Here is a 21371-nt window from a genome sequence, read left to right on the forward strand (position 1 = left end):
TTATCTTCTGTCAACATTTTTTATCTTTTTTCTTAAACAAGCCTGTAATTTCAAAAGTAATAAGTATTTAACCTCTCAGGACTAGTGTCATGTTTACACAACTGCAGTGAGCTATCCGCTTAGAATACGGTCATATAAACATGTTTCAGAACTGAGTATTATGATTCAATACAATCATTTGAGTATTATGATTGTGTTAGCACAACTAATAAAATTCTTTCACCAATATGTACTGCATTTATTGGCTCTAAAATGAACTATTTGCACTATCAATAGATTGTAGCTAACACCAGGAAATAGAGAGAATAAAGTTATGTTACCAGCGTTCTAAAACTAGGTTCTGTAAATTTTGTTGAACTCTGTTAATAAACATTCTGATTTGTTGCATTCATGTCCAGGATTTATTTCTTCTCGTTAAAGCTATAATAACGCCAAAAATTATTGAACATTAGTGAATGAAATAAACACATATTATACTCAAGTCTCTGAACAAATCAATCTTGCTCATTCAAATTTACATCGTTGAAACCAACCGACATAGATGAACTGTATACATTTTTGAGTTTGACCAAGCTTATGCCAAGAAATAAGAACAATCCTATAAAAGAGTATTGGTCAACAGACAAGGTTAATTATACATTCCCCAATATTTTCTGAAACAATGGCTAGAGACAGATATTTGAACATTCTTAGTATGCTTCATTTTGTCAATAATAAAGATGAACCACACGGCTTCCATCTTTTCAAAATTCAAGAATTATTAAATAAACTGAAAAAAAATTTCTCAAATGTATTCTATACTTGTCACTTAGTATAATAAGTTACGAGTACTTAGTTTTGATCAAAGGAAGGCTTAATTTTGTTCATGTTTATAACAAAAATTGTTTTAAAATTTGTTTAAAAAAAAAAATAGTTTTTAATTTTAGATAAATTAAAATAATATTCATTCCTAATGACTGTGAAGTGATAAATTATACAGATAATAACTACATAATGATGAGTAACTTTAATAAAATAACCTAGTGAAGTGATAAATTATACAGATAATGACTACATAATGATGAGTAACTTTAATAAAATAACCTAGTCTGAGCATGAACTAGGATTTTCAATAACTTATGTTAATCCTGAAAAGGGTAATAAGAACTGAAAAATGAAAGTGAATTTGTTCCTTTGCATATTCATATACAATGAATAATTTTGAAGAATTCTTTGGTCAATTCTAGTCAACTCTGGATACCTAAATCGGTACTAAATCAAAAATTGTTTGTACTCGTACATACTGATTCTGATCTGCTCTAAACAATGATAACGTATGTTAAAGAAATTGTCTCTTCCCCAGTTCGAGTTTTGTGAAGCCAGTTTAGCTGTAAAGCTTGCTCAAAAAATAATTTGTTTTAAAATTAAGAACCGATTAAATTTTTGACAGATTCAACTATTATGGATAAATTCAGTTCTATCAATTGGAATACTTATTAAAAACTAGGCAAATCAAACCGACATATATTATCAAGGTCCTATATCAAAAAAAATTAATGATTTTTCACTTTACTGGACTAGTCCAAGCAAATTATCCAGTAAATTGACGCAGAAGAATGACCAAAACAACAACTTCCAGTCAGAAAATTATTTCTAAACAAAGTCATATTTTTAACAAATGTGACAACAAATAAATGTATTAATAATCAGAACCGCAACTTACATTTATAGATTTACAATACAAAAATTTACAATAAGATTACAATAATAAAAATTTTCTGAATAATTTAAAAAGAAAAAATACTTTTCAATTTTTCTTTTAATCTTTATATAAACTGCATACAGATACTTAATTACATTATTTATAAATATTGTTTTTCATCCATTATTAAAATTATTTTGATTTTTTTACAGTAGGTTATGCATCTATTATTACTAAAACTTATTTTGTTTAATTTATCATAGCATAAATTTTTACCTCATACAAAAAATGTCTAAGAATACCACTATATTTAGGTTTCACCAGAATTCACATCATTTCGTAGAGTGAAATGAACATAATATATACTAAATCATTTTTTTTAATGATACCCTTTTTATTTTGTATTATATTTTAAAAGAAGAGAAAATTCAGAATTATTTCATGTTCGGTCTGCTATAATGAAATCAAAACAGCATTAAATAACTGAAAATTTTAATTTATGTTTTGAATTTAAACTAAAAAAAATGTATATTAATAAGAGAAAAAATGAAATAACCATAATCAAATGATTTGTAGTACATGGCACAGAGAGTAAGAACTACATTGCACATGAAATATCAAGTAGCATCTCCTAAACTATTACACATTCTTTACAGTCAATCTGACCCCGCATGTGATGCAGTTTGTGTATCATTACGTTTTCCAATCCTCTTAATAAATAAAAATCATAATTTTTTTTTGTCATAATAAAGAAATAATTAACTAATAACATATTTGCTTGAATCTAAGTCACACATTTTTCCTCTTTTTAATATCTAAAAAATTCCATGCAGCTTAGATTCAAACATTTTTTTTTGTTTTCCAATTCCTTAAGTATTTATATTTATTACAATTCAACATTAACATAAAAAAAAATTTACGATTGAAAATCAAAACACCCTTTCTCTAGAGTTAATTAATATTTTCACTGCAAACTGGTGGTTGTAATTTACTTTCTTAGAATCAAATAGTTTTTTGGAATGCTGTAGGGATCATTAGTGCGAGGAAGGGATAACAATGAGTCCTTTCACTTTGCTTAGAGATTAACATTCCTTCAGTTTTTAATATTGACCAGGAAAATACCATTGCCTATGGTAAACTTCAATAGGTATTTAGCCAATCTTTTAACTTTATTGTGTGTACTTACCTACTTCCATTTTTTTTGCTGTTTGATTATTTTACAAGCTGCATATTTTGACCAATTTTATCATCAGTGTACTAGCAATGCCATCAAGAAGAGTTCACTATGAAGCTAGTATAAAAAGGAAAGTGATCTTATATGCAGAAAAAAATGGGAGCTTCGAGAAAAATTGACATTAAGAAACAACTGTTTGTCGATGCATAAACAATGAGATTTGATTTTTACTTGCTAATCTATAACAAAGGGTTTCACAGGACCAAAAACAGGAAGACTTTTTCCCCAAGTAGATGAGTATGTTGCTCAATTTACAAAACATGCTCGATCGAAAGCACTACCAGTAACAATACAAATGTTACAACAAAAGGCAAGAAGTCAGTGATAAATTTAAAATTGAAAATTTTAAAGCATTAAGAGTCTAGAGCGGAAAATTTATGAAAAGGGAGGAATTTTCTCTTATGATGACAAACTTCAATCTGTTAGAAAGTTCCTGCAGATTTTGAAGGTAAGCTCATCCAGTTTTTAGTAACACATATTGAACTTAATGCAAAACACACATATGAATTTAAGAATATTGGAAAAATGGATAAAAACCCCTTTACTTTGATATGTCATGTTCTTATATATGAAGCCATGAAGTTCTTATATAGAACTTCAAAGAGAAAAAAAGTTAAAATAGTTAATACAGGATATGAAAAACAACATATCATTAGACCCTATGTATTATGGCAGATGGCCAGAAATTACAACCATTCTTAATATTAAATGGGAAAACAATGCCCAAAAATAAGAGATTTCCTAGTGATGTGATAGTATATGTCCTCAAGAATGGGTAAATGCCATGCAAAACAGAAGACTATGAACTCTTTGAAAACCTACAGACATGCTTGTAATGGACACATTTAAAGGACATTTAGCAGATTCAATGAAAAATAAAGAAAATTGTGAGATGATGATCCAGGGCAGTATGACCTGCCACTCAATGTCTGTATTATGAAGCCTTTCAAAGAGGACATAAGAAAAGAATGTAAAAACTGGTTACATTCAACAAACCATTTTCTAGCTGCTTCTGGAAAAATAAAAAAGGCAAGTTCTTCAACAATAGCGATGGAATCACTCCTTTAAAAAATGCAATATCACAAATGCCATAAGATGGAAGAGAAGATGACCTAACATGGAAAGATGTTAACTGCTTCCAAAGACAGAAGTGATAATTAAAGTGAGTGTTTATTGGATTGTATTTAAAATTTAATCAATTATAGTTAACTATATGGAATTATTTAACGTAGATAATTTATTATTTAGACTTTTTGCAAGTAATTAACTAATCAAATCACCTATTTTTTTTTTTTTTAACAATCCTTTGAAGTAATTTTTTTTGTACAATATTCTTTGTAAATATTATTATTATTTATCAACTATCTTTTTATGAAGAAAAAAACTTTAGAAAATTTATGGTGCAGCTTAGATTCAAGCAGATATGGTAATAACAATGTTAAATACATAAATATGTTAGTTAAGCTACAGCAAGAAACATTAAAAAATGATTCACTATCCAATTTTTCACATTATAGTACAAACAAAATAAAATCATTTAAAACCTTTAAAATTTTTACCACTGAAAAATATGATTAGAAAGAATATCAGTAACGTTTTTTTTTTTTGTACTTATTTAACTAATACATACATATAAGAAAGCATATTTTAAGGAGAGGCCAACTAAAATAATAAAATACCCTTTCCATAATTCTCCAAAAAAATAATTTTATATTAAAATGATCCATTTAAGTTTTGAGTTGCTGCAATGAAAGGAAGTAATCAAAAGCTGCAAGAAGAACTTGCATAAAGTGGTAATAAATTCCCCTCCCCATCAACAAAACTATGTAAATTTGTGTAATTTGCACAAGGTTACAATAAATTCCATCAATAAGCTGCCACTTCAATCAGCACATACGACTCCCTCCGGAGAAGGGAGTGCATTGCTTCCTCCAAAATAACTAGGGCTTCGGTAGGTGTATTCCTGCTAGCCCACAAGGCGCTAGTATCAAAAGGACTTCAGCAAACAGACTGAAGGGATATCATGCCAGGACAACAAGACAAAAGCCTAATCTCCCACGGTCAGACCCAGTAAATTATTTTCACGGTGGTCCATACAGATAGGAACACAAATCACCAAATCCGTCTATAAATAAAACATAAAATTTATAACCACCACTAAATAACACCCAATAACAGAAAGATACAGCAGCAAGGGACATTGACCAGGCTCTGCGATCTGTAGGGATAACTAAACTCCCGTCACTCTTGCGTTCCGTTCCCCATAAGTTGCCACTTTTTTTTTAATTTAGGAAGTATAGTGATATTTTATCTACTCATAACTTTATGTAATGATTTTTATCCTCTCGCAAGTAAATAACTAAGCTTTGTCACCACTTTTGATGTTCATGAACATCACGTTGATGTTAGTGAAATGGCTATCTGTTACCTATTTAGAAAGCCTGAACATGAATAAAAGTATTTTTGTACATAACTTAGCAGTAAATTAATTATTTATTTGCTATTCATCAAGTTTACAGATTGATTAATCAGGTATAATTACTTATTACATATGAATAAATTATGTTTGAAGACTGTTCTTAAGTATTATAATATACTCATATGTTTTTCCAGAAATACTTGAGAGTTAAAAAGTTATGAAAGGAATTTTTAGATTTATCTATTGCAACTACTGAAATAATAAGAAACTTTTTAGTTAGTAAAAAATTCTTCAAAGGAAATATTCCAAATTCTGTTAAAAGATTAAAAAAAAAATAACTTCAAATCGCAACTTAATATATATTAAGTTTGAGATTTTGGATAGGAGTTCCTTCACAAAGAATCTTAACAAACTAATGTTTTCAAAGTTACAAATATTTACGTACAACACTGAGTTTAAAAAACTTGACAAGAATTACATGTACATTTTTTTTATTGTTGGAATAGTAGTTAAGTGTTTTTTTTTTCAATTACGCACTACATCTAAAAATAAAGAAAAAATATATATATACAGAAATATGAATACATTTCTAACTAGCAAGATGTTTACTAGTAAACATTTGAGAAAAAACCTTAAGATAACAATCTCATGTGAATTTTTTCAATACAGTGAAAAATTGTGACTGAAGAATGACTTTAGAAAAATTAGTGGTAAATTGTTTCTTTTCAGTATAAATATAACTGCCTGCCTTCAAATTATTCCTACCAGGAACAGACTCTTTAAAATTTTACACACAAACAAAAAAAATTTTTCACAAGTGGTTTTCTAAGCAGAACTACCTATCATAAAGTAGTTGTAAATGGATAAAATACCAATATACTTTTTAAATTTCTGAAAAAACAAATATGCTTCTTGATTTGAGTATTACTTTTAAGACATTCTGTGACAAAAATGTGACTTTTATCAACAGTATGAATAGAGTTAACTTTAACTTAGAACTTTGTCCAAAAGACTTTTGACAAAAATTAACGAGAACTTTTTTTCTCCACTATGAATCGAGAGATGCCTCTTCAAATTTGATCTCTGTCTAAATGACTTCTGACAAAAATTACATGTGAATTTTTTTTCATTATTATGTATAGAAAGGTGTCTTTTTAAATCCCCATTCCGATTAAACGACTTTTGACAAACATTACATGTAAATCTTTTCTCATTAGCATGAATGACAAGATGTGATTTTAAAGACTGATTGTCATTAAAATTTTCTAAACAAAAATTGCATGTGAATCTTTTCTCACGAGTATGAATGTAAAGATGACTCTTCAAAGTAGAACTATGGGTAAAAGACTTCTGACAAACATTACATGTATATTTTTTCTCACCAATGTGAATGGATAGATGAGTTTTCAAATTGGCACTCTGTCTAAAACACTTCTGACAAACATTACAGGTGAATTTTTTCTCACTGGTATGAATGGAGAGGTGATTCTTCAAAGTAGAACTATGAGTAAAAGACATCTGACAAACATTACATGTGAATTTTTTTTCACCCGTATGAATGGACATGTGACTCTTCAAATTACAACTATGTCTAAAAGACTTTTGGCAAACTGTACAAACAAATTTTTTTTCACCAGTATGAATAGAAAGATGCGTTTTTAAATGACCATTACGACTAAAAGACTTTTGACAAACATTGCACGTGAATTTCTTCTCACCAGTATGAATAGACAGGTGCGTTTTTAAATTACCACTCTGACTAAACGACTGTTGACAAAAATTACATGTGAATTTTTTCTCACCATTATGAATGGAAAGGTGTGTTTTTAAATGAGCACTCTGGCTGAAAGACTTATGACAAATATTACATGTGAATTTTTTCTCTCCTGTATGAACAGACATGTGACTCTTCAAATTACAACCCAGTCTAAAAGACTTTTGACAAACATTACAATGGAATTTTTTCTCACCTGTATGAACTGACAGATGATTTTTCAAATTAGAACTTTGATTGAATGACCTTTGACAGTACATACATTTGTACTCTTTTTCAACAGTATTTTTTGTACAACTACCAATAATATCTGTACTGTTATACAGATTTAATGTATCACTAAAATCGCTATTTATTTTCTTGTTACTATAATCTTTTGCTGTCAGTATGCTAATATCATCAGTATTTTCATCCATCATATTACCAATAGTTCCAACTCCAATATCCTGCAAAAAAAACATAAAACATCTCAAAACTTTACCTTAAAAATTATGTTAATTTTTATTACATAAAATGTTATAATGAACACTCATGCTTTATATAAGAAAAATGTATTGTTTAGAAAGGGGATTTAGAGTCTAGAATGACAAAAATATTATGTAGCAGGCCTGAAGAAAATTTCTTTTTTAATCGATTTCTCTAGAACACAGGTTCATTTTATTTATATAAACTCTTTACACACATACGAGTATTATCAATTTCTCTACCTCTTTTCAATTTTACCTCTTTTCAACGGAGGTAGGTAAATGAGCCTACAATTTCTTCTCTCTACAATTTTTAACTAAATAAAGGGGTACAAATAAAACATTTTTTTTATTATTTTTAAATGTTAACCTTTTTTTGATAAGTCTAACATTCCTTTCAATTGCACAGATCTCTAAAAACCCTAGGGTATACAAAGCAATAAGTTTCTGTTCTTCAAGCATACTACTCATTCTTCAACAACTACAGAAATGATACATTTCAACCTCATAAAATCTAAAGTTTAATCCTCTAAAAAAAAAAATAAACTGGTATAAATTTGCAGTATTTCAAGTCAGATATTTCTTCCAACACCAGGGACATCAAGTAATGATAACACACAACCCCAAAGATATAAACAGGTTTTGTTCAACAAATGCTCAAGCATTAAACTCATGGCATCATACTTAATATTTCATATAAAAATGGTTGATATCAAAATTTCAAATTTGTACTACCTTAGATGGATAACAAATAAAACCTTAGGGCTTAACATTTGTATTTATTAAATTGAGGCCAAATAATTTAAACTTTTTTTAAGATCGCAGAAAATTTTAATTAGGTTGAAAAATAAAAAGACAGAAGAGTACTTAAGAAATTGTTGATTTTATTATTAACAAAACTAATCAATATTTATATCATTACATGTCAGAACACAAAATAATTAAATTAATGAAGAATCTTCTTCAACGATAATAAAAAGCTTGATAATTGATGCAGATCTTCTTCAAAGTAATGATAGCTCACTTAACTAAAAAAAATAAAGTATTACTTTTATTTTTTTTTTTTTTTAGTTACACAGTACAGTTTACCCAATATTAATTACCCATTTAATCAGTTGTAGATTAAAATAGTATTCACACTTAAAGTAACTGTGTAGTTAAACTCTGAGAATGTATAAACTAACAATTTCTTTCCAGAAACAAAAATGTTACTTTAATAACACTATCCATATTTACAAAATACATCTGATTTTATACTTTGTGAAACATTTAGCTGCATGAGGATTTTTTAAAAACTGATAAAGATACAGAATTTCTTTGTCAGAGGTAATCTCGAAACCACTGAACCTACATGAAAAATTTCTGTACCATTTTAAATCTCAGTTCATCCTGAATTTTTAATGGTTTTGTAGTAACTACATATAACACTCTCAACATCACTTTGTTTCATGCGAATGATTAATGCTTACAAAAAAAAAAGTTCTGATTATGAGGAAACTATTAACATACACGCACTAAAGTTTGAAATCCGAGACAAAAAACAAATAATATATAATACTGATAATTTTTACTTCTGTAATGCAATCTGAGATCTTACTCCAACAATCTAATTGCTTAAAAATCTAAAATATTGTAATATTCTAAATTTTATTTTTCTACATAATTAAATTACCTACCACAAAGGAGAAAGCAAAATTCCAACCACCACGCACTCCACAGGTCTCTACACCAGAGCCCCCACCAAATTAAAAAGAAAGGATTCCCATATTCAAACTTTTATTTTTGAAAATGTATGCAAATTTTAAAGAAATAAAAAATCATCTCCTCTCCCAAAGGGATCATGCCTCCTAGCCTGCTCAAATAATATAATTTGAAATATAATGATATCCAAATCACTTTTCTTTTTCAAAATGAGTTCTGCCTTAAAAAATTAAAAGCAATATCAAAATAGAAGAAAAGGTTCACATCATCATACTCCGCTAACGAGTTCAAGATCCTTAATTATAACAGTCGCCTTTAGCCTCAAATAGAAATAAAAATTCTAATTTGAAATATTGTAATCATAATTTTAAAAATTTGTCAGTAAAAACTTTACGACATTGAAAGTTTGAGCTGTGTAAAGCCCAATCAGCTAATCTTTACTTCCTTAAACTCCTTCATTAACAGAAATAGAAACTTTGTGATATTTAAACTTAATTTTTAACTTCCACCATTTTTCAAAGACATCAATGAAGTCAAGAGATCACCTACTCCTTGACAACCCAAGTCTTCGTTTAATTAAAACTAAAATCATTTCCTGTCATCAAAATGAAATAATAAAATTTTGTTTATTCTATTCTTTCACAAAACATCAATTAAGTAAATAATCAAATACCATATTTATTTGAGTACCCTTCGCCTCCCGAATAGGCCCTGCACCTCGATTTTCCAGACCAAAATCAAAAAAAAAAAAAAATTGAGTATATACCGGTATTTTAAAGTGCAACAGATATGATAAAAAAATACGTAAATATTCAGAAAGTAAAGCATTTAATTTGTTCATTTAAATTACAATATTAATATTACATTAATAATTAATTACCGTAGTAATAGTTTAGTTCAGAATCAGTAGGCCAGTAAACCAAAAAGAAAGTATCATGTTGAAAAGGATAATTTCAATACACTTTTTAATATGAGATTTTATTTTTAATTAATCACTGTCACTGTCAATGTCTGTAGAAGAGTTACCGGTAGTCTCCACGTCACTGCCAAAAGTGATCATCTTCACTACCATCAAGTTCATTAGATATTCCGCATTTTTTAAAACTTTTCCTTACTAATTCCGTGGAAATACCTTCCCAAGTATCTTTTATCCAAACACAAATCTGGGCGTCTGATTCTTCCTGTAGGCGTGAGAAAGAAATTTTCATCAGCCATCCATTTACTGTACAGTTGTTTTAATGCAGATTTGAATGGTTCATTAATGCAGACATCTAGTGGTTGCAATAGAGATGTCAATCCGCCTGGAATTATTACTTGGTCTGTCATACCCTTTTTTAAAATGTCTTTCACTTTATCAGTCGTATGCCCCTGATAACTATCCATTACTAGCATATCGGTATTTTTTTTATTAAGTAAATCTCCTGATCGCTTTTGCCATACACACCTGATCTGATCTAAAATTAAGATTTCGTCCATCCAACCTGATTCCTGTGCTCTGATAACTTCATTTACCTGTATGGTAGGAAGAGTGTTTTTTTTTAAACAATGTACGGAGGTAATTTTGATCCATCAGAAGTAACGCAAAGCATAACACTACACCTTTGTTTTTTATTACCACCAGTGTGAATCATAACACTTTTTTCACCTTTTATGTTTACGGTTTTGTCAAATGGCATTTCAAAATATACAGGGGTTTGATCAGCGTTTCCTATTATAGAAGGCAAATAGCCTTTATCTTTTCTAAGATTTATTATGTATTTGTGAAAATGTAATATTTTTTATTCATAAGCGTCTGAAAGTCGTTGAGAAACGGTCGTCTTTCGTCTTATTGACAATCATTTCGTACAAAAAATTGTTATCCATTCACAGTTTGCTTTAAAATCAACTTTATTCAATGATTTAGTGATTTCACGAGCATATGATCAGCCATCCATTTACATTTACATCCATTTACGACACATTTCTGTCGTAACAGCATAACCGCATTTCCCTTTTTTCCATAACAAAGTCGTACAATTTTTTTTCTATGTCTGTGTATTTTGGTTTTAAGCCATGAAAAGCCCTTTTATTACCAGTGCCTTTCACCGGAAGTTGTTTCTTCTTACGCCAGTCTTGAATGCAGCTTTCATCTACGTCAAATTTTCTTCCTGCCGCCTGATTTCCAATTTTTTCAGCCTCTTCTATAACACGCAGTTTTTCATTTACTGTAAAAGATCATAGACGCTGTCCTTTTGTACTCATTTTGATGCTGTAATTAAAATAAATCACTGTATTAAACTTTACAAGATAAACTCACCATCCGCATATACAAACAATACAATGACTATGGCGAATAGACAAGATGACGATGGGTAACTGATACTGTACCTGTAGTGTCATTAGAACTGGATGCAGCCTATACAGAATGAATCAGTTTTATAAAAATACCATAACTTCGTTCCTATGAACAGAATGTTAATAATTAAGGATGTATTCTGTATAAGCGGCATCTATATTTATAAGCGGTAACTATACTTATGTGAATGAATTTAGGTACTTCTAAGAAAACATTTACTTTACATAAATTATCCTGGCTAAAGACTATGTTTCAAGTAAGCCCCGAACCCTTATTCTTTCTCTCCAATTCCAAGAAAAAAAGCGTGGGGTACTCAAATAAATACAGTATTATTATTATCATATCTAGATCTCCTTACCCCTCTCTGCCACAGTATCCTTAAATTATAATAATCTGATTGACATCACAATATAAATAAAAAGAACATTTGAGAAAATTAATAATTTTTTACAATTACATACAAAAAAGGAAACATGAACATTCCCATTAATGCAACCTTTTCCATGACTTATTGTTAAAAAAAATATGCAATGTTATAAATCACATGTTGATCTCATTTGCACTATTTTATAATTAAATATTTTCTTATTATAGTATAGGCATAATGTTTAGGATCAGACTGTAACTTTTCTCCAAACTAACAACTTTAACAAGAGTCGGATTGAGCCTCCACGAAGTGCCCCTGGATATACCCAGTACAAATAGTAGAAATTTGTCCAATGAACAGAATCTAAACAAACTTCACAGCTTCATTTATCATCAAATCACACCTCACTGGATCACATCTGGAGTTATAACTCTGGACCTAGTCCCATTACAGGTGACCCCTTGATAGTCCATCATGAAAGGTCTTTTAAATACTCCACCGGCTGAACCAAGCAATACCAGAGTTCAGAAAAGGAGCATTCAGATATGGTGAGCTGTCACTTAGAAGTGTGTTCAAAAGCATTCAAATGCCCCAACACTACACCCACAAACAAGAAAAATACAAATTCCAAAATCAAACTAAAGCAAATCACCTACATTTCCACACACAATGTGAACGTGCTCATCCAGAAAGGTAAACTAATAACACTGACCAGGAGGCCAAGGAATCACAAGGATATAGGCTCTACAAAAGTACACTTGGGTAGAAAGAGATGAAAAATGTCCTACAGTTTGGAACAGGCTTTTTAATCGGCCTCTTTGGACATATCTTTGAGGATGCAAAATTCAAGACTTCTGGAACAGCTAGGACAGTACAATCTCGACTTGAAAAACACAAAGACAGGATGCAGATACATCAGAGAAATAAGAGGGTCTGAAGGAAATTGGCCTTAAACCAGAAGACAACAAAAATACTCGTTTCACACTCAAAAGAAAAAACTCATAACATGAACATTTTCAACACTAGAAAGGGGATGAAGATCGGAACATATGAAAAATACTGGGAGGACTGCAAGGCCCAAATAGTCCCATCGAAGAGACTTGGATAATGAACTGATTACAGTGATCCTATGTGGTCATAAAAGATAATAATATCAGCAGTATAGTTCTAATAAAATTAGTAAGAGAAATTAATTCATAAACAGTTATTAAAATATTTTCTACCGTTTGTCATGAAATATTTATGGAAGGCATGCTTAATGTAACAATTTTTCAAATTACCTTCTCTGGTTTATAATAAAAGTTATAAAATGGTATTTTACATCTACTTGGTATTATCCTTTTTTTTCTGTAAAAATATTTACCACATCTACGATGGATGGTAGTACATGAACACGACCCAACTTGAATAGGATACTCCTGCTACACTAATAATTTTATAAGTTTGAAAATGCGTAAAAATTAGTCACTTCTTGAGTTAATAACCCAACAGAATAACAATTTATGATTATTTTTAGTTTTTTAAGATTTAAAAAACAAAATATAAAAATAAAACGATTCTAATTACTTCGAATTGGAATACTTTATTTTCACTATTAAGTAGTTCCTGTGACTGATGATAATCCAGGAATCACAAATAGTTTATACATTCATAGATTTAAACTGGACAGTTATTTTAATTGTGAATACTTTTTTAATCTACTGCAGTATTGTGTAACTTCAACAATAAAATGTTGCAATGAGATTTTTTTCAGCGTTATACCAATTAAATTTCTCAATCTTATATTAAATCACTGTTCAATAAGATTAAGTTAACTTCACTAGCTGTTACATGAAACTAGGATTGCTTAGGTGCTTCTAGCTAATCTAACAGCACAGCTGCTGTTCAACATCTCATGAATTTCTCTTAAGATAACACATGTATCTCAATGGTAAATACAGGTACAAAAAAGAATATCGCGGTTTTAAAACTATTTAATATCTTTCACCTTTGACTTACAGTAATGGATCACAAATAAAATGAAAGAGTATCTTATACAGCTTTTCCCTACAAATATTTAATGTGAGAACCTTCCATCACAGGCACACATCCAACCAGAGAGTTTGTTCCATACTATAACCAGCATGTCTGGAGTAATGGAAGCGACACCTGCTTCAATCATGTACCTCAAATAGGATAAATCAGTAGGTAACAGAGGCACGGTACAGAAGATTATTTAGAAAACCCAAAGAAAAATATCTCACGGGATCAGTTCGTGTAACCTTTGAGGCCACCAAAAACAAGCTTGGTCATTGGATCCATGCTGACCTATCCAAGTGGTTGGGGAAAACATCATTCTACTAATCCCATACAGAATTTGCACCACTTTGTGGCCAAAATAAATGTATTGCACAGAAAAAATTCAATTTCAGGAGTCCTTTTTATATTATAATAGTTCATGGGCATTTTCTGACCCCCAGATATGGACATTACAACTTACTTGTGTGTTAACTTTTCCACTAAAATCAAATACTGACTTGTCATTAAACAGCATACAATCAAGAAAGTTGTTGTTTTCATTACGCAACAATTCAATTGCGAAATTGGTATGTAATGGCTGTATATGGTGAACACATACGTAAGCAATTCCTTAAAACAAGCCACACTGGCATCACTAGTTCGTGGTATGCCTTCATAACAAATTTTTTACGACTATGCAGGAAATACTACTGGCAAATTCTACATTTTCTTCAGAGATCCTTCATCATTCTACACTACATTATGCCATCAATGAATGTTATTGTCATCAGAAGAGTCGCTGTTAAACTTTCTACAGAATGTATGTTGAATTGTAACTATTCACATTTAGCAACCATTGAAGGCTTTCTGTTCAGGAGTTGTCTCCTTTGCTAGTGGCACTGTCATGTGAAAAGATAGGAAATCAATCTATGGCCATGAGTTCAAATAAAATTGCCTTTTTCCTCTTTGAGTCTAGCCTTATATAAACACTATACAACTCACCAAGAGATACTGTAATGAACTAAAACTGTGATATTCGTTTTTTAGTACATATAATATATTAAATTTATTTTGAATGTGATAACAGATATCTCTCAAATGAAATTTTCATTTACCAAAGAGCAAATTATCATCCTCATACAAGCAGCCAAGTGTGGTCAGCTGCTTCCTTTATATCCACCTTTTTGTATAATAATGTAAGCAAAAAATTTTACTGTATTTTCAGAATTTCCCTATAAAATCATTGTCAATAGCAAGCACACTAAAATTATCACACTTTTTTTTTTATACGGAGTTGTATACAGTTTCAGCACCATGTTTCACATTCCAGATGCCATCTCTTTGTCCTGCCAGTCATGATCTTGCAGTTCCCTTTCTATAATATCCTCCATGACATCCTCCATCCATTTCTTAACCAGTTGTCCTCTTCTTCTTCTCTCTACAGAGACCCTACACTGTATTTGGCCATCTCTTCATCCGTTCTTTGCAGATGATCATATAATGTTACATTTTTTCCACAATATTATCTATTATTGTACCAGTTGCATTCATCCTTCTCCTTTAATTATTTCCTCATTTTGTACATGGTCGAGTCTAAAAATCTTACAGCTTTAATTATAGGAACAGATCAGACAGAATTTCACACATACTGGGTGTCTCAATTTTGTTAAACACTATAAACACACACTAAGTGTATAAGCTAGACAACTGAATAAGTACAATCATTATCCCTTCCTAACATATCAGGCGACTCAACAGATTCAAAGAATTGCGATTGTAGTGCTGCAGAGGCAATAATTGGAAGAAGAAATTCTCTTTTATTTGGTCTAATTAATAAAAGTATATTGTTTCAAACACAGTAATAAATAAATACAATTTTAAATTCAATAACAGATTACTTAAAATTTATTTTAAATCAAACTTACAATTTCTTAAAAATTAAAACCCATTACATAGAAAAATTAAAAATGAATAATTTACTTTTAACACTAGTAAAGATATAACCTGTTAACAAAAACAAGTTACCTAAAATTATTATAGCAATATCAAGATGTTAAAAATATTTTCACATAAAAATAACTTTAATAAATCACAAACATTTCTCAGATACAAAAAAATGAACAGTTGAAAATGAAAAATGGGAAAAATTAATACAAAGAAAAAAAATTATTTATTTATTGGAAAAATTTAAAAAAGCAAATTTATAAATTACATAGAAATCAAAGATTGTAATGTAAAAAAGATTAAATGCAATGTATTATTATAATAACCTTTATTTAAACTTTTTATCTAGATCAAATGAAACATGAAAAATGTTTAAGCTAATAATTAAAGATTAAGTAATTATAATAAAATTAAAAAAATTTCAAAAATAACTAAAATTAGTGAAAATAATGAAACTAAATAAACATTTAAAATAATTTAAAGTAACTACAGACCATATTATTAAGAATACCACAAAAAATGTACAAATTATTATTCTAAACTGAATAAAATCCATTTTGAAAATAGAAACTTCTACTGATATAGGAAAATCTAATAAGAAATAAATGTTAAAAATTAAAAAACATGACTGCCAAAAAAAATTGCTGATAAACATTGCTCTTTTAATGTAGCATAATTAAAGAACGTGCAGATGACAATTTTGTACATAATATAATCTTGTTTTTAAATTTATTTAAACATATATATCCTGTAATACTCCTGATAACATACGGATTCCAACACAGGGGCATAAATTGGTTCAGCCATTGAGCTGCTACGGTGGAACAAAAAAAAAACATGCATACATCCTAAATCTAAATTGCACTCCTTTTTGAGCAATAATGTAAAAATATAGAACAGGAGATAATTAAATAAATAATATGAACAATTTTTCAATGTTAAAAAAAAAAAAAAAAACTGAAAATAAGATGTAATGAATCTGCAAACAAATTTTAACTAAAATAGAAAGATAACAATTTATTAAACTGTCCTAAGTTCTTTATCCTTATGAAACTGCATGAGATGCTTTTATGCACAAACCTTAGTTTATATTCACAGTTCAGAGATTTGTTCTGATGTAATTAATTTTTTTTTAATTTAAGTACACAATCTATATCTTTTCTGCTTTTTCCATTCTCTAGCTTGGGCAGTGGTCAAAGAAAAGTAGCTTTCATTTACAATGTGATGGGATCTTTTAAGGGATTCAAAAGTCTGTACCTGGGCACACAGTACATCAATAATGTTTGTAATAAGAAATGGGGTTGTGTTTGGAAAAAAAAAATCAGCATCAGCAACTTCATTATGTAGAAGCTTAATCTCTTACACCATCTGATAAGTTTGCGATGAAAACAATAAGTGATATTGTTCAACATGATCTATACCTCCCATTATTTTGTTATACGAGGGTTATTTTTTTTTCAAGGTCTGATCAGTCGTGAAATAAAAACCCGCACAAAAATCGGATGATTCTTTGCGCATATGTGTTGTGCAGCATCTCTAGTATGGCCTTCAATCACGTCGCGTCACTTCATTTAGTTCTGAACATGCAACTAGCACATAAACATATCTACAATAGCATCTTCCGCCAAGTGTGAAGTGTGTGTGGTAATTCGATTTCTTCAGGCTGAGGGGTGTAATCCAGCTGAAATTCATTGACAAATAAGTAATGTGAACAGTGAAACTTCAATGAGTGACAGAAAAGTGCGACAATGGTGCAGGAACTTTAAAGTAGGACGTGCAGATGTTCATGATGCAGGCGGTCAGGGAAGGAAGCGAGTGTCAACCGATGATCTCGTTGAGTGAGTGGATGAGGCAATTCAAGAAAATCGTCGGTTCACAATTTCTGTATTGAGCGATTCATTTCCTGAAATTTCAAGGTCAGCTCTCTACACCATTGTGAGTGAGAGACTTCAGTACCACAAACTGTGTGCGAAATGGGTTCCCAAGATGCTGTCCGACCATCACAAAACAATGAGAATGGATGCCTCCCTAACGTTTCTCCAGCGCTACCACAATGAAGGAGAAGATTTTTTTAACAAAAATGTCACAGGGGACGAGACATGGGTCCATTTCGAAACAAAAGAACAATCCAAACAGTGGATGCATTCTCATTCTCCTAGTAAACCAAAGAAATTCAAGCGAACCTTCTCCAACAGAAAGTGTATGGCTACTGTGTTCTGGGACCGAAATGGAGTTCTCTTTGTGGAATTCATGGAACGTGGCACGACCATCACTGCAGCCTCATACTGCATGACTCTTCAGCATCTATGAAGGGCAATTCAGAATAAGCGGAGAGGAATGTTGTCATCAGGCATTGTCTTTCTCCATGACAATGCTCGGCCGCACACTGCACCTATAACAAAGAAGCTCCTGCAGCGTTTTCGTTGGGAAGTATTTGATCACCCACCATACAGCCTGGACTTGGCTCCATCCGATTTTCACCTCTTTGCTCACATGAAACGCTGGCTAGGACAACATTTTGGCACAGACATCGAGCTGCAGACCAATGTAGAAACATGGCTGAAAACACAGGCGGCTCCGTTCTATGACCAGGGTATTGGAAATTGGTACCACACCACGACAAATGTCTAAATCGGAGTGGCGACTATGTAGAGAAATAGCGTAACTATGTAAGTACTTGTTACAAATAAATATATTTTTTTTCCCTGTGGTTTTAATTTCATGACCGATCGGACCTTGAAAAAAAATAATCCTCGTAATTCATAGTCACATCTCATTTTTGAATTGTAGCTCCACTTGTATTATTTGTGTTAAATATTTTTACTAAAAATTCAGTGAAAATGATAAATCATCTCTTTTATCCAGTGTTGAACAATTTACTGCATTCTAATTTATGCCTGATCACCTTGGTGGATTTTTTTCTCTTAGATACGAAGGTAAAATAAATTTGTGCCTTTTAAGCTGTATATACTGACAAACTCCCTCTCTGAATCATGAGACCTTGCCGATGGTGAGGGGGCTTGAGTATTCAATGATACAGAGTAGCTGGACCAAAGGTGCAAGCATATCGAACAGGTATCTGTTGAGAACCAGACCAAGGAATGATTCCTGAAAGAGGGCAGCAGCTCTTTCAGTAGTTGTTAAGGGTGTAGATCAGGACAACTTAAACGACCATATCAACATCACTCAATCCTCTGAGTACTGCGCATCTGAAAGCAATGGAAAACTACAGCTCCTTTTTTTCAAGAAAATGTAGCTTTCTGCATTTTCATACAACAAAGATGGAGGCGCCTTCCTTGGTGAAATATTCTAGAGGTAAAGTAGTCCCCTGTTTGGATCTCCGAGTGGAGACTACTAAAGAAGGGGTCACCAGAAAATTAAAAAATAAAATTCTAAGAGTTGGAAGTGGAATGTTAGAGACTTAGGGGCCACATATTAAGGCACCCTGGAATAGTCGCTTTAATATTGGAGAGACAGGTAGAAGGAAAAAATTGTGCAGGCAGGCAACATTTGGAATATGTAAAACAAATTGTTAGGGACGAAGATGTAGGGGGCATACTGAAATTAAACGACTAGCACTAGATAGGGAATCCTGGAGAGCAGCATCAAACCAGTCAAATGAAGACAAAAAAAAAATACTGACAAAAAAGAATGGGGCTCACCATGGAATCAAGGACTCATTGATACATATATTTTTGAATGGGTTGAAAAATATTTCATGAAAATTGCACATCATGAAAATACTGCGCAAATAAATCAATTTTATAACAGAATATCTTCAGAAGGAGTGTAATTACTCTGAAGATTAGGAGCCACATGGAAACATTGTCTAATTAGCCTGACAAGAATTCCGAACATCTCAGATGAAAAAAACATTACAAAAAATGTTTCATTTCTACTCTATATTTATTAATTTTGTTAACTTTTGTTGTACCCTATAAGGAAAATTACGCCAATAAATTTTCTTAATTCTTCCACATTTAAAGCCTTCCAGTCAGTTGACCAAAGTTCAGCACACTGAAGAAATAAATTCTCAGCAAATATATTTGCTTCAAAAACAATAGGAAGAATTCTAACGCGAAAATTAAATCTAATAAGATTAATGGATCTGGTAACATTTCCAGGCCCTTTCTGTCATTAAAATAGAAAATTAAGACGGAGGGTTTAAAAGGACAAGATTTTGACCACTACGTTGATGGAATAAGTAAAACATCAGTTGAAGTGATACTTGGTTCTTCTGACTGAGGTAGTGGAACCTGTACTTGAAAACACTATAGAATTCTTGACTTTTTGGCTTGTGACAGTACAAAGAAGTCCTGCGGTTCACTGTTTTTATCTTACATGAAATATCACCTCTTTCCCCCTGAACTTCCTCACATTTCACCTTCAAAGTTTGGTTTAATAGATCAGTCACAAACTCATCCATTCTGTCTGTAAAAAATAATGGAAGAGCAAAGTTTTCTTTTTCGTCTTAAGCGAATCTGAAAGAGAGAAAATGGGGGTTGTAAGTGAAAGTTTTTACTAAAAATATAAATACTACATTACAATAATTTCAGTCAAGATAAAGTAAAAAAAGTAACTTATCTGTAAACTACTATACCGTTGTTGTTACTGAATGCCACCCTTTTTGAGCTTACATGATAATTAGAATACTAAACATTACCAAAACAACAGGTGAAGTAATAAAAGAAAAAATATGATATTCAATTTCATAGCTAGCAGTCATTTCTAAAAAATATTTTCAGAAAAAATGTTTGATTATAAAATAAAACAAAAGCATAGATAGAAATGTTGCAATTTGTTGTTTGTATACCTGATTAAAACATGTATGGGTGTGTAAATGATGTAGGAATATATTATTTGTTATGAATAAGTAAACAATCCAATAATTTTTGTTTTAATTAACAAAATCACAGAAATTTTCTGTGAAAATCATCCCTCTGTAAATAAATCTATAATTAAAAATTTCATTTTTTAAAAATGAACTTTATATACCCGTAGAGTGTGCTGAAACTGAATACAATTTGTCTACCATGCAGTAATATTTTTAAAACAATGTGAAAATTACAGCAGCATGCAAATTAACCTGAACACAGATGGTATGTTATTTAATAAATGTCTATCTAAAAAAAAATCATACCTATACAATTTGTGAATATCTAGTAATTAATATGACCTCCTTTAATCTTAATCACTTCACATATACAATTTGGCATAGATTCAAATGTACTATGTATTTTTTTATATCTTCATCATGAAACCATACTAATATTATTCCTTTAATAAGGTCAATTTTTGTGACACAATTGATTTTTGAGTCATCTTTTGACTATTGCCCAAAAATGTTCAATTGGGTTTAAGTCTGGAGAGTTGCCTGGCCACGGAAGTACTTTAATGTTTCACAATCTTCAAAAGATTTTTCCAATTTTTTGACAGTACAGCATGGTGCCAAAT

General features: G+C 30.7%; 2 protein-coding genes across 4 annotated transcripts in view; both read right to left on the reverse strand.

Moving 5' to 3' along the window:
• Positions 1-1700: 1700 nt before the first annotated feature.
• LOC142322627 (uncharacterized) overlaps positions 1701-21371 on the reverse strand; it is a 32837-nt gene continuing 13166 nt past the window's right edge. The window contains exons 3-4 of one of the 3 annotated variants that reach the window (XM_075361719.1): positions 7305-7554; positions 1701-2131 (exon numbers count right to left, since the gene is read on the reverse strand). In XM_075361719.1, the coding sequence (XP_075217834.1) occupies positions 2121-2131; positions 7305-7554 (261 nt within the window). In that variant the 3' untranslated portion in view covers positions 1701-2120. Of the gene's footprint in view, positions 2135-7304; positions 7555-21371 lie in introns of all 3 variants that reach the window. The other 2 variants (XM_075361714.1, XM_075361707.1) reach the window with 2 other exon arrangements.
• LOC142322606 (uncharacterized) lies at positions 6023-7292 on the reverse strand. Its single transcript, XM_075361685.1, has one exon. The coding sequence runs from the start codon at positions 7234-7236 to the stop codon at positions 6322-6324; it is 915 nt and encodes a 304-aa protein (XP_075217800.1). The 5' UTR covers positions 7237-7292; the 3' UTR covers positions 6023-6321.

The sequence above is a fragment of the Lycorma delicatula genome, chromosome 1 (assembly GCF_047948215.1).
Source record: "Lycorma delicatula isolate Av1 chromosome 1, ASM4794821v1, whole genome shotgun sequence".
Classification (NCBI taxonomy): Eukaryota; Metazoa; Arthropoda; class Insecta; order Hemiptera; family Fulgoridae; genus Lycorma; species Lycorma delicatula.

What these genes read in the sequence shown, in the direction of transcription:
- LOC142322606 (XM_075361685.1), bottom strand. Translation starts at nt 7,236, where the DNA reads ATGTCTGTTCATACAGGAGAGAAAAAATTCACATGTAATATTTGTCAT.